This window comes from Epinephelus fuscoguttatus, linkage group LG12 (genome assembly GCF_011397635.1).
Source record: "Epinephelus fuscoguttatus linkage group LG12, E.fuscoguttatus.final_Chr_v1".
Classification (NCBI taxonomy): domain Eukaryota; kingdom Metazoa; phylum Chordata; class Actinopteri; order Perciformes; family Serranidae; genus Epinephelus; species Epinephelus fuscoguttatus.
In genome coordinates, this window is record NC_064763.1 from 31,936,691 (window position 1) to 31,950,986 (window position 14,296).

General features: G+C 42.0%; 1 protein-coding gene across 1 annotated transcript; it reads right to left on the reverse strand.

Moving 5' to 3' along the window:
* Positions 1-768: 768 nt before the first annotated feature.
* Positions 769-13,491, reverse strand: ubtd2 (ubiquitin domain containing 2). The gene is made up of 3 exons (XM_049592369.1): positions 13,284-13,491; positions 10,284-10,520; positions 769-2,156 (listed from the first exon to the last, which is right to left on the reverse strand). Exons 1-3 carry the CDS (start codon positions 13,351-13,353, stop codon positions 1,645-1,647), a joined length of 819 nt encoding a protein of 272 aa, XP_049448326.1. The 5' UTR covers positions 13,354-13,491; the 3' UTR covers positions 769-1,644.
* Positions 13,492-14,296: the final 805 nt, after the last annotated feature.

The window sequence follows — 14,296 nt, forward strand, 5'->3', positions numbered from 1 at the left end:
CTGGACAATAGAAGATTGGAAAAACATTGCCGGGTCTGATGAGTCTGGATTTCTGCTGCCACATTCAGATGGTAGGGTCAGAATTTGGTGTAAACAACACGAAAGCATGGATCCATCCTGCCTTATATCAACGGGTCAGGCTGGTGGTGGTGGTGTAATGGTGTGGGGGAGATTTTCTTGGCACACTTTGGGCCCCTTAGTACCAACTGAGCATGGTTTAAACACCACAGCCTACCTGAGTATTGTTGCTGACCGTGTCCATCCCTTTATGACCGCAGTGTACCCATCTTCTGATGGCTACTTCCAGCAGGATAACGCACCATGTCACAAAGCTCAAATCATCTCAAACTGGTTTCTTGAACATGACAATGAGGTCACTGTACTCCAATGGCCTCCACAGTCACCAGATCTCAATCCAGTAGAGCACCTTTGGGATGTGGTGGAACGGGAGATTCTCATCATGGATGTGCAGCCGACAAATCTGCAGCAACTGTCTGATGCTATGATGTTGATATCGACCAAAATCTCTGAGGAATGTTTCCAGCACATTGTTGAATCTATGCCACTGAGAATTAAGGTAGTCCTGGTGGCAAAAGTTGTCGAACCTAGTACTAGCAAGTGTACCTAATAAAGTGGTCAGTGAGTGTATTGTGACACACTGCCATGATTTTTGCCCTGCCTCTCCATCAAAATATGAAAATGACCAAAACAAAAATTAGACAGAGATCGAGGAATAGAAACAATGATCAATTTTAATTAAAAACATTCTATTTTTAATCAAAATATGCAACTGTGTTTCTGATGCTCCATCCTTTTGCCACATGAATAAGTGTGGTTGTGTCTTGATCATATATGAACATCCACGCTCGCTAGCACGCACGCACACACACACTGACTACTTAATGTTAATTACATGATTGTTCTGTGAAGCAGAGTGAAATAAAGCGTTTAATCCAGCGGCAGCTTGCTAACACATTGTCCTATCCCCCGACTGCAACCTCTTAACAGGCGGGAGAACACAACTGTTAACTAACTAGCAACCTTGCTTTACAGCTGTTAGCATACTGACTGAACCCCCGAGTGAGAAAGTGTTCTTGATTTGATTCACATATAATGAAGAAGAATTGTCTGAATAACTGTCGTGATTGTTAAACTATCTTTATTCCTTCCTTTCTGAACGTCCCGTGTTGAATTGTATTGTAATGAAAATGTATGTATAACCCTGTAGCCCCATAAACTGAACTCTGCTGACTGAGCTTTGCCAGATAGCAGAATTTGAATGAAAACTGAAACACAGAAACATTCGAACATCAGTGTTGCTAAGAAAACCCTTTACGCCACCTGACAAAGTTCTCTTTTTGTTGTTTGGTTTCCATAGGAACAGTTAAAAATACTTCAAAAAGGTCAAAATTTCAACGTGTAAAACCAAAAGTTAAGAGTCTTTTTCTCAATTCAAGAGTCCTTTTGCTCTGGCAGACAGCCAACAAGAGAAGAGAAGAGAAGAGAAGAGAAGAGAAGAGAAGAGAAGAGAAGAGAAGAGAGCAAATCAAAAAGAGAAAAGTCAGAATCTTTCATTCTTTCTTTCTCCCTTGTTATCCTCCTTCTTTTATACTGCCCACCTCCAGGCCGCCAGGTTGGGAGGAGTTAATTCTCCACCGGCGTGGGCTCTTGCGGCAGTGCAGACACTCCTTCCACTGCCACTGGCCCACAGGCCTCTGGTGTGTGTCCTGGTGTTGACACCGGCTCTGGCTGTGGCGGCTGGCTGAGGATGACCTGCACTACGTAGTCCCTGGAGATGTTGAGTTGGTCCAAGCGCAGCCTGTCTGTCAGCGGCCGACCTGAGAAAAACCAGCGTTGGGTTGCGGCAGGCACACCCTCCTGACTGTGCAGACGACGCTTCATCATGCCCACTGTGTCCGTGGAACGGACCGCCAGGCGGAGGTCTCGACCCGTGGAGAGCCGGAGCCGAAGCTGGCACTCCCCTCCTGAGCCAGGGTCACTGGCGCTTCCCGTGGATGGGTCTGCCGCCCCGGAGTCTGGATCTGAACCGTCTGGCTCATCAGAGCGCTCCTCGATCATGTTAACGGGAGGAGAGAGGCAGTAGACTGGCAGCTGGTAGCGATTCCCCAGTTCATCATAGCATTCAGTCAGAGCTCCTGGAAGAATGGGAAAATATGTCAATACTTTTACCTTTATTACAACTTGACTTATTCGAAAAAAGGTAATATTCCTACTAGGCTGGCTAATGAAAAACAATATTCTACTAATATTCCCGTTTACACAAATATGTGTATACTCCAATTAACATGCCCTAACATGTTAGGGCCCCAACATATCCCACTTCTGAATTGGCAAATGCTACATTCAGGAAAAGGCCTAATTTGGAATATCCAAATGAAATATGCTGTCTGTATCAAATTCAAAATATTTTCACATTCAGAATAATAGTGGAATATTACCGTCCATGTTAACGTACTCATCAAGAGTCTGGTGGGACACAGAACATTTTAACAAGTCTATTTTAACCCATTAATGTAAACCACACATTTCACAGTGAAAAGTGAAGCGAAACATCGCCATGTTACGTCAGGATTCAGTTTGCTGTAATGGTCTGCTGGACTTACCACAGCTATATGCACACTTCTTATCATGTCTACATACTGGAAGCTATAAACCATCATCTGCAGCAGCTTTCTGTGACTGGCATACCTATGTAAACATAACTGTGTGCATAGTTATATTCAGTACACTAGGTACATGTTTAACTGGGAAGTTCCAATACAAAGCGATTAACAACTAAAGTGATCATTTCAGGTAAACCCTCAACCTTTCACTGAATTTTTAACTTTCAAACAACAGGTCTGACTAAGTCATGTTTTTTGGTACCTTGTTTTGCCTTGTTTTTCCAAATAGCCATGCTCTTTTGTATGTTTTCATTACTGCACTCATAAACTTAAAGCCTCGTCATTTTATCATCTAACAAAACCAAAACAGGACTTTCACTTTATATTTCCCTGTAAGATGAAATGGAGAAATGAGAGACAGACTCACTCAAAACAAAGACTGTGAGGATACAAAAGTGAAACCAGGAGAAAAGGGAATGTCATGTTCCTGTTGGAGTCCTGCATTCAAAGACATTATGTCACTGCTGACCAGCTGTGATTCAGACCCAGAGTATGGAGTTGGTGGAGAGTGGGGGGGATAAGATGTAGTGGAGAGGTCATAGTATTCCACAGACAGAAACTTAATACGGTGGTATTCACAGGGGGGCCCCCAGTGATCCTCAAGGGGATTTCAGACAGGTCCCCCAGTGCACAATAGTTTAATGTCAATACTTTTCACACTTGAAAACACCAGCTACTTTGTGGTAATGGGTGGCTAAGAAGGGGAAACCTCTCTGGGGCCCAGCCACTAGGCTGGGATGTGAGGGTGCCATGGAGGCCAGAGATCATCATGTTCATCCTATGATAACCACGTTTTATTTTGAACCAAAATAATCACTATTACTTGTTAAAGCAACAAAATAAACACTGTATGTATTGTTACCTTTGTAAAATGTAGCCTAGTCTCTATATACAGACTCTGCATTCAGTGAATGTAGAGTCTGTAGGCAAACCCTGGAGATCTTGCCTCCGGAAGAAGAGTGGTGAACTAACGAGGCGGAACATAATTGCCGTCACTGCAAACTCTGAATCCATCGCAATGGTTCAGCATATTTACTTATATATAAACGGAAGTCGGAAACGGAAATTCGCCTCCTCCGCCCAAATCAAACCGGAATACCAAAAAATCAGGGATCTGCCCCCAGAGGCTGTATCGCCGTCTGCCGGAAGTCAGACACTGAATACAGCCAATAGGTTCCAAGAATGAATGTAGCCTAACCTCTCCTATAAAAATGGCATCAGTCCCTTTTCATTTTCTATTTGTTATATTCAACCATTACAAAAATGAATTTAAAAAACACCAATAAAAAGCACTGGACACTTTCAGAGGCCTAGCTAGTTCTTTGGGCAGCTTAAGAGTAAAACACAACCATGAGTAAAATCCATAAACAGCCAATTTTTCCCCAACGTTATACGTTTTTAATGGTTTTTAAAGGATGGTTATGTTTCTCTGAAGACAGTCTTAAAATAAGATCCAAACAATTAAAGATCGAGGTGAAAACTTTCCCCACAAACCCAAGAAGGCCCCTCTAAAGTCCTTTTTATAAACAACACTTGAAAGGTCACTGCACCGCTCTCGTGTTGTTTTATGACTTGAGCGGAGGCACGAGCCGCTTGAGAGAGACAATGAGTTTTGTGGTAAGTGAGAGTGAGTTGAGTCAGCAGAAGCCCACAGGACGCTATTCTCTGCTCTGTTTGATGACTGCTGTGGTCAAGGTGAGGACATTAACGCAACGCTGCATCACAGAACACGGTCTAGCAGAGTGAACATGAGAGCGAGAGAGAGTAGGGGGCAGAAAGAAAGAGTGTCACTTACTGAAATGTGTAGTATTGTGGATAACAAGTGTGCAGTGCCTTGTAACAACTGCACTAACCAAAAACCACTTGCAAAGGCAAACTCTTCAAACTTATGCAGCCAAATAATTTGGTGGCATACTGACATAGTGACATCACTGGTAAGCATGTTTTTAGCGTATTAAAGCTCCTATTGTCATGTATTATTTTACTCTCTATTTATCTGTACTATTGCTGTCTTTGTGCTGCTTTAACAACCAATCTTCCCCTCTGACGATCAATAAAGGTTTATCTTCTCTCTCTGTTTGCCAGTAGCATAACTGAAATATCAACATGTGCAAATAAATCCAGGGATTCGGATTCACCAGCTTCAGATGAGCTATCTGATCTCAGATATGTCAGCACACCTCACCGCATTCAGATGTGCCAATTGTTCTGTAGACCAGTTTAATCACAAATGTATAAAAGAAAAAGAAGTGTGTTAGATTTTAGGGGGGAATGGTGGCATCTAGTGGCCAGAATTGCAGATTGCAACCGCCTGAAACTTCTCCCGCTTAGAATTCCTTCAGTGTTCATTGTTTGATAGGTTTTTATCAGGAACCAAATTATCTGCAGAGGCCTCTTCTTCGCCAAAACAAACGGGCCAGGTGCTTACAACCAGCCAATGTCACAGAAAGCTAATGTAAATACAAGATAAATGTTACAGATGGTTCACTGACATACAATAAACACAATTTGGATATGGATCTTGATGCCTGTGTATCTACTTGCTTTATTCCTCTCCAGTTGGCTCCACCTTAGTGTTTATCCTTCAGCTGCAGAATGCTAATGGATTCCAGGTGGTGCTAATGCCTTTGGTTGTGGGATTTCATTAAACAAGACTTTAGATTGGAAAAACATCCCTGCAAGAGAAGGGATCAGCCTTGCACCGAATTTAAGAGATTAAATTTTATGATCAAAGCAAGAAAAACATTTGTTTACATGAGAGATGCTTTGGTGCTGTTTCGCATGGCCACCCAAAAAGCAGTTTGACTGGTTACGGTTGAAAACATAAGGCCTATAATAATAATGTGAATCAGTGAACATGACATTTTCATTTGTCGCAGGCTGGATAGAATCCTACATGTTGACCAACAGCTGATGCAAATGGCTCCCATTTTCTGCTTCACAGTGTCACTTTTGAAGACCGCAGATCAAGTTGTTCTCCAATCTAATTACACACATGGACAAAGGAGCCCATTAACTGATGCATCCCTAATGATCGAAAAGTCTCCATTATGAATGCAGTGGGAGTTTTAAAGAACTTTAAATACCCAATTCCATTTTCTAAATGGCCACAACAAAGTCTACATTATATAATATGTGTTAGTACAGTAATGGAGGTAATTCAAGCACTTAAAAGAATCTGCAGGATCACTGACTGCTTCTTAGAAAGCCGCGACTTAACCGACTAGTCCCACAGTGACATAATATTTTTCACTTTCCTCCAGACTGAAATGTCAGCAACTATTGCGTAGATTGCCATGAAACTTTATTTACAGATATTCAGTCCCCAGAGGATGAATCCTATCAACTTTGGAGATAACCTGACTCTCCATCTAGTGTCACCATGTGGACACCACATTTGTGGTTGTGAGTGACATGTCTCAATTTTTGAATGGACTGCCATTAAAAATTTAGAAACTCTACACATTCATGTCCTCTTTGATACCCTGACTTTTCTTCTTCAGCCTCAGATGTATTTTGTGTTTTGTGCTAATGAGAAAAAGTGAGCATGCTAACACCTTAAACTAACATTCTGACCATGATAAACACTAAACCTGCTAACTATTAGCATGTTAGCCTTGTCACTGTGAGCATATTAGCATGCTGAGCTTTTAGCTCAAAGCACCACTGTGCCCAACCCTGCATTTGTGTAGTGTTGGAATAATTGGAAAAATAAGGTCCTGACTGCAAAAATTCACACGAACACCATATCAAGTCAGGACAACAACTCGAAAAGTGAGCAAAAAATTTGGCATACGAGCACAGGGTGGGCAAAAGTAAATGTTCGGTTGATGGAAAACATTTTATTAATGCACCTATTGTGAGCCAACTGTTTGCTCACATGCAATTCAAACAATAGTATTACGTTGTAAGCTGTAGTTGCTGTCCACGTAGACCTAGATCAGTTGGATAAGTTATTTATTAGCATTATTCAGGTAAAGCAATACTTTAATAGTTTTAGGGGATGTACTGGTGCAGCAACAAATCTGGGAATAATCATTTTGTAGTATAAAGCTTCAAACTGTTATCAATGTGTTTTTAAATGCTCTGAGCAATAAAATACAACACATCTTTGTTGTAGCGTCCACGTTGATTCCACATTACAACTTACAGCAGTTGGAAGAACCCTTTCCCAACTCAGGAAATTAAATCAGCTGAAGAGCATGTGAATGCAACATAAGTACCAAATTGAAACTGAAATGGTGAAAGCAAAGAAATTGAGCAATGGAGAGGCATAAAGTTGTGAGTAATAAAAATATTTAAGTGACCTGGCTGCTCTTTGTACTGGAGTGCTGGATTAGTGAAATGGTGACATCAGGCCTGGGGAATCCACAGCTGCAGCCCAGCGGGATCTGATCTGACCTGGCCAAACTACTAAAGGGAATGGCGCAGGACAAGACACTGACTATGTTTACATGCATAATAAGTCTGTCTGTTGGTAACTGATACACCCGAATCTTGTTCAGGTTGAGCTGACCTTGAGATTTAGTGTCCCTGTTGGCCTGCTAACAGAATAATTATGTCCACCTTTGTTTTCCTTTGACTTTGGCCGAAACTAAGTATTTTCATTACTGATTCAATTGCCCTTTGATTTCTAAATTAGTTGTTTTGTCAAGAAACTGTCAGAAAATAGCCACAATACACGTCCTGTATAATTTCTCAGAGCCCAAGCTGACAGACTTAAATATAATATTTTAGGCGACCAACAGTCCAAAAATCCAAAGCGATTCAGTTCATTATCAGGTATGACAAATAAAAACACCAAATTCCCATATTTACTGGCAAATGGGTTTTTTGCCAACAAAAAGACTAAAAAAAAAAAAAAAAAAACCTATCAAAATAGATGCTAATAAATTTTATGTCAACTGATTGATTAATTAACTAACTGTTGCAGTTGTAGTTGTAGTTTTGACACAATGAGAATTTATGTTCTATCAGTTAATGATTTAACTTTCACTGATACATAAAAAACACACTTCTGGACTCTTACATGAACGTCTGGAGAGACAGGTGAAACCAAGAACGCCATCATCGAGACAAAATGATGCGTCACCATCCAAACCTCACCACGACATCATTGAACAGGACAAAGGTAACCTTTCCTTTCCGCAATTGAGGTAATATGACTCGAAGGTGATATGAATTAGGAATCAAGAGAATGACGCACATCCACAAAAAGCCTGCACAAGCAGCTGATAATACTGTGTGGAGTTGTTGGGATTCCTGAATCTGAGCCAGTTGTATTGATTTGTTCTGTGAGAATGCACTCCAGTAAGTTTTTATACAAACGTAAGCAATTACTTCATTAAATCTTACTTTCAAAAGTGCAGAGACACGCCCCCTTTCATTTATTATTTATTGATTCCTCATACAGCATATACCTCCTAATAGCTAAACTCTAAACATCACAATGTGCTCATTGAGATACACTTAGAGGTTTAGCATCTGAAACTCTTTTTAACTGCAGGCTGAATACTGTAAATGATTATAGCTGCTTGGAATCATTAAACACTCAATTATCGTGCAGAAGTCACTCACCCAAACAGAAATGTAAGTCATGTATGGCAAGGTTTACTTCCTGTTTATGTAACTTCAGCATCAGATGACACTTGAAACCACGGAGGATGTGTAAGATAACTTCCAGAGGAAGTTTTGTTACATCCTTTGGCTTCTCAACTCGAACTCTGTTGATGTAACCTATTAATATCTGAGAGCTGATAGTCAGTGGCCCCCCAGTGGTAACGGATGCCGTCTGGTGGCAGGAATGTATGTCATGGCCTGGCAAAGCCATCTCACTAATTTTGCGTTTCTTACTGTGGTCTTTGAGGGCCAAAGATGCAGCTTGAGATGAATGTATTTTACTTACACTTTTCAAGCCAGAGAAACATAAAGGCTGTTCTGAAACTATCGACCGAAATCAGTCTTTGAACATGTCTGAGGCAAGAGATTGCCTGTGCAGTTGCAGCAACATGCTTCATTTCCTATCTACGTCTCAGTCTAACAGTTGTGACTGATAGTTGGCAGGTGGAGAGGAAGCAAGTCACTCTAAGTGTGTTTCACACTTCACACTAACTGTATATAGTACATTCTAAATGCTAGAGCCATAATGTAGTTTTCTGTTTGTTTTATTTATCCTTATCTAAAACATGAGGTAGCTACATGTATACACATGCAGTTCTGACACTGAACACAGGGTGGAGCATTGATAAAGGAACTGCATATAGCTAAACTACAGGTAATGTGGAGTGTGGAACGCACATGGGAGAAGTTTCCTTGTAGGCATTCTTCTGACTGAAATTTATTCATTTTGATCCAAACCACGACTCTTTTTTTAACCTTAACCAAGAGAAGTCTTTCTGGTAGAAAGCCCTGGAGCACTCCTAACAGCAGTGTGGAACAGTAAACAGGTTTTGAACGTGTAAGGATGTCAGTGTGTCAGCTTGCCGTGCTTGAGTCTGAATTTGCTGAATGAAAACATCACTGTAGTCGAATATGCACAATGCTACAATCAACCTAAGCTATAGCGAGCGTATGTATTTTGAACTGTGAATAAATGGATTGCAGAATCCAAAGATAAACAGATCACTGACTGGATGCGTCTGAAACAAGTTCATGCTGTTCATCCATCAGTGTCTTGTTTTGCTACGTTCCTATTGTTAAAAGTCAACACATACAAACTGTCTCATACTCTTTTGCAATTAGAAAAAATCCACACACTTTCCTGTTTTAAACTAACAAGAAATAATACACTACATGCACCAAATAATGTGTGAATGTTGCTCCAATTAAACTTCACAAATCTGTTTTAAAATTTGGTATTCCAAACATTTAATTGCCTTTTTTGTAGCTTTCTGAGTTACTCCTGGAATGAAATTAACCTTTTCTCAATTAATAGTTTTGTCTGTAAAATGCCAGAAAAAGGTGAAACGTTTCTGTTCTGTATTCAAATGTCTTGTTTTGCCTGACCAACAGTCCAAAACTCAAGGTATTCAATTTACTTCATCATGTACGACATTACTGGCAAATGTTGGCATTTTTTGCCTAACTAAACAACTGACACAATTATTAAATTTATTCTATTTAATTTCTAATTAATTTTCTGTCGACTGAGCAATCGATTAATCTGCTAATTGTTTCAGATTTACATCACCAGCATAACGAAAAATAAGGGAGCTCTGAGTGTGCAGTATTGTGTGAATACCGTGCATACTTCAACTTGCTTTGAATTGCCCGAGCTTGTCTCTACTTTCAGTCCCTTGCTTGGTCTCTCTTAGAATGCATGCTTGTCGTTTCCTGTACTCTCATTAACTTGCAATCAACCACTTCCTAATCATAACAGAAAAAATGAAAATAAAAGTTCACAAAAACCCCCCCAAAAAACACAGTGTGAGACTGTAAGGAAATTCTCTACAGCTGAGATCCTGAGTTTGATTTTCTCTTGAGAAAGAGGGCGTTGAAATTCTTGAGGTGGTAATCATCAACTGCAATGTCCTACATGAAGTCAAACAGAGTATTCAGAGAGGTATCTGCTACATCTGCCACTGTGGAAATGTGTGTTACCGTGCGGCAGTGTGATGCTGGCCCCATCAAGGATGGCCTGAGCCAGCAGGTGGTCATTGCTCTCAAAGGCGCTGGCCGCAGCCCGCAGCGCATCCCAGATCTCCTTCCGGCCCTCAAATGCTGGCGCCGTATCCCAGAACTCATCTCTCTTGCTGCGCAGCTGGCCTTCAGTCATCGGGTAGTCACTTTTCCATTTAGGCCGCTCTCTCTTCAGGGGCTGGTTACGCCCTAGAGCCACTGGGAGGAAGAGAGAGAGGAAAGGAGAGATGGAGAGAGAAGAAAGAGAGGTAGAAGACAGGACGGTGGGAGGGGAGATGAAGAAGAGGAGCAGAGAAGGGAAAGATAGACAAATATACACAGAGCATGAGAGTGGGGATGGGGTAAATGGAGGGATGTGAGAAAAGAAAGAAACGTGGGGGTGGGAGGAAGGGATAATCAAGATAAGGACATAAGAAAAACAGAAACAAATGGGGATGTTGGGAAGAGAAAGCAGACAGAGGCAGTGTGGAAGATGATAGAGAGAGTGAGATGACAGGGGAATACACAGAGGATGAAAATGAGAGGTAGAGATGGAAATTAATTGAAACAGGGGGAATACAAAGAGTTAGGGTTTATCTTAAACAAAGTAGCACTCTTGTAAGATTGCATAAGTACACAACTAAGTTCAGATGACAAATAAAACATGAGCCTACACCATCAAACACACAGAGCACACACTCAGACTGAGCAGAAGTGAAGCTAGAAGTGTTGTGTTACTAAACCTAGTTACAAGGTTAGGGTTATAGCATCTAACAGTGCTCCATCTGCAGCAGAATGGCTGATGAATAACACCATCTGGATCAACACCGAAGGGGACGACAGGTACGGGATGGTGCGTACGTGTATGTGTGTGTGTGTGTGTGTGTGTGTGTGTGTTTGTGTGTGTGTGCGCAACACAGAGACAGAGGAGAAGAGAGAGGAGACGATGATGGATCAAGGTGTTGAGTTACACCTGCTGCTGGTACACATGTACTCCGACGATCACATGGCACAGTCCGATAACACCAATCTTCAACTGACTGTTTGTAGTAAATACGTGCTCAAACAGGCAGACTGTTTACGCTTACTTTGACTTTTTCCCTCTTTGGTGGTGGAAATGTCATGATTCACCTGTATACAAGATTTATACGCTGCTATAAGAGTTTTCTGTTTTTAAAATGGCTCATAAAGCCAGCAGATTATGACACTTAATCAAGGGACGTAAGGTAAATGAAGTCCTTGGTTTGACAAAATAAGACAAACCGTAGTGGTGCCTGTGGGGAAATTTAGATGTCTAACTCAAACAGATAATAGCATATATAAACACCATTAACCACACATGTGATTATGTAAACAACAGCAGCAGCAGCTCATACTGACTCAAACGAAAACAGAATGTACTTCAAAAAAGTTATTGGACAGAGATCCCTGCGTGGATTCATCTGTATGTACTTGTATGCTAACACCAAACTGATTAGTTGTCCGTGTGTTCATACTCTTAGTAATTCCCTATGTGGGTCAGTATGTGTAAAAAGATGATTTTATAATAAAAAAATATCACTATGCTTGGACTAAGTAAACCTAGTTCTAACACCTGCAGATAAATTTACATGTGTTTGGGTCTAATTGTCTCATCTCTCTCCTCATCAAAAAGGGTGTCGAGTAACAGCTGCTGGTCTGCATCTGTTTTAACACTGCATAGCTTCTTGTTACTACACACACTCCTTCGCAGATAGAGGGATCTCTGAAACCTGTTTATGTGACAACCAAATGGCCAGGAAGTCCGAAGAAGTCGTCAAGAGGGATGTAACGGCAAAAAGGAAGACATTACGGAAACCAGGGTGTATCTCAGCATCTCTTAAGTGGTCAATCCCCACCCCCCATCTCCGCATAGATGTGCTTACAGTAACTCACTGGCCAGTAGTGGAATCCCTCCTTGGACCAGAAAAGCAGGAAACTACAGTACAAAGTTGTCTACAGCACCTCAGCCTGATAACAATCTCTGCAAGAGGGGCCTTGTGGTTGAGATCTAAGCACAACATCGCTGATTCAAATCCAGCCAGGGGCACTTCTGCATGACATAGCCATCTCTGTCTGCCATCCACTGTACACTGACAGTGTCTCCTGTAAACTACATAACTGCACCAGTGCACATCCACCACATTCAATGCACTTTTTAGTTATAGCATCACCAGAAACATCTTACACAATTTTTTTTTTACAGTTTATCATGCTCCATAATCTCAGACACTGCATGCAATACTGTTTACTGCTGATTGAATACAATAAACCCAATTTATTTCAGCCTTCAACTGTGGTCTGCTCATGGTGGATGGGCAGCATGGTGCTCATTGCACTCGGGCCTTCTTCAAAACACACTTCCTTTATCATAACGCTGAAGCACCCTTTAAGTTTTGACACCTCCTCCTCCTCCTCTTTCCTCCCCAACACTTCCCAGCACTAAACATGCCCCAACACCTCGCTTATACAAAACAGTTCATACAAAAAACAGCCGAACAATAATCATAAGTGCAGTTTGCATTGGGAAAACAGTGACTTCTGCCTCGCCTGAGAGTCAGGACATAATTAAAATCAGACTGTATCACTCCCTTGCATGCCACTGCCGTCTGTGACCCATATTTGTTATGCAGAAAAGCTAGCAAGCTAACTAGGCTACATTTTTAGCCGGCTAGCTCAGTCAAAAACCCAAAGAACAAAGGGAGGCATCGTCGCACAGTGAATATCCCTCAGTTTATAAAGTAGCCAAGAGGCGTCATTTCTGGCTTCAAGGCCCGCTGTGTGGAGGGAGATACCCGGGAGGGCTGCCGTGTCTGTCTCCGGCTCTGTCTGGCTCGGGTATAAAGACAGGGAAGCAGCAGACCTCCAGCCAGGACAACATGCAGAAAGCCTCCAGGAAGCCCCCCCTGAATAAAAAGCCGAGCGTGTGCGCACTCACAGACGTCGATAAGCCGTGTAAGTTACCTCCAGTGCCGTCCGAGTTCTCGTTTAAGCTGCCCGAGGAGTCGTGGTGGCTCCCGACACAGCCACCCATGGATGTTTCGGCAGAGCAGCCCGGGCTAGGTAGCTCACCCCCCGGCCCACTGCTAGAGCTACATCTACTAGCCCCTCTCTCTCGGTTTTCTCTCTGCCCCCCTCCTCCCCTTCCCTTCTTCCCTTACTTCCTCCCCTCCCGTCCTTTCCTTGCTCCTCGCTCCCTCCCGTCCTCCCGTTCCTCTTCCCTTCCTCCCTCCCCTCTTTCTCTCAGCAGCAGTGGCGGGGCGCAGCGGGCATCCTCCTCTTCATCTGTGGGGAAGGAGAGACAGATAGGGGGCTCGCATCGGTGCAAGGTGACCGGGAGAGGGGGAGAGAGGAGGAACAAAGAAGAAGTGCACTGTCAAAGAAAAGAGAAAAGGATGTCGTCCTCTTTCGGGCAGCAAATGCTTCCTTTAGACTGTAGACTGTGGTGATGATGATGATGATGATGATAATGCACTGTGACACGTGTTATTATATTTTGTGTTCAGAAAAGCTGTTTGCTGCCCTGAAGAGGACACATCAAATTTACCCTTGTGTTTGTGAATGTCAAAGAAGAAGCCTCCTGCTGTTACTGCTGGCCTCATGTAGGCAGGGCCCTCTACTCTATCTATCTATCTATCTATATTTCAAATTTCTTGCACAGGTGGATCAGATTGTGTTATTCTATTATATTCTGCTTTATTCTCTCATGCATAGCAGGTTTTTACTGGTTAGATTAGGTCCTTGATTCAAACAGGCACATAATTTGGATTTATTCATTTGTTTATTTTGCAGATAAAAATCAGCTTTTAAACTGCACAGTGAAATCTAGTGATTGTGCTGCTTGTTTTAGTCCATTCTATTCTATTGTAGTCTTTCTTGCAGAGATTGGATTTTAATTATGCTATCAGTAGTTTTCTGGTTTTCACACACATTTGTTGCAAAGGATGATCACATTTCACAACACAGAGTGAAGTGGT

Excerpts from the sequence above, each read along its gene's own strand:
- ubtd2 (XM_049592369.1), bottom strand. The coding sequence starts at position 13,353 with ATGGGTGGCTGTGTCGGGAGCCACCACGACTCCTCGGGCAGCTTAAAC. Across the intron at positions 10,521-13,283 it reads GAACTCGGACGGCACTGGAG|TGGCTCTAGGGCGTAACCAG; the intron begins GTAACTTACACG and ends TCTTCCTCCCAG. Across the intron at positions 2,157-10,283 it reads CAGCATCACACTGCCGCACG|GAGCTCTGACTGAATGCTAT; the intron begins GTAACACACATT and ends CCATTCTTCCAG.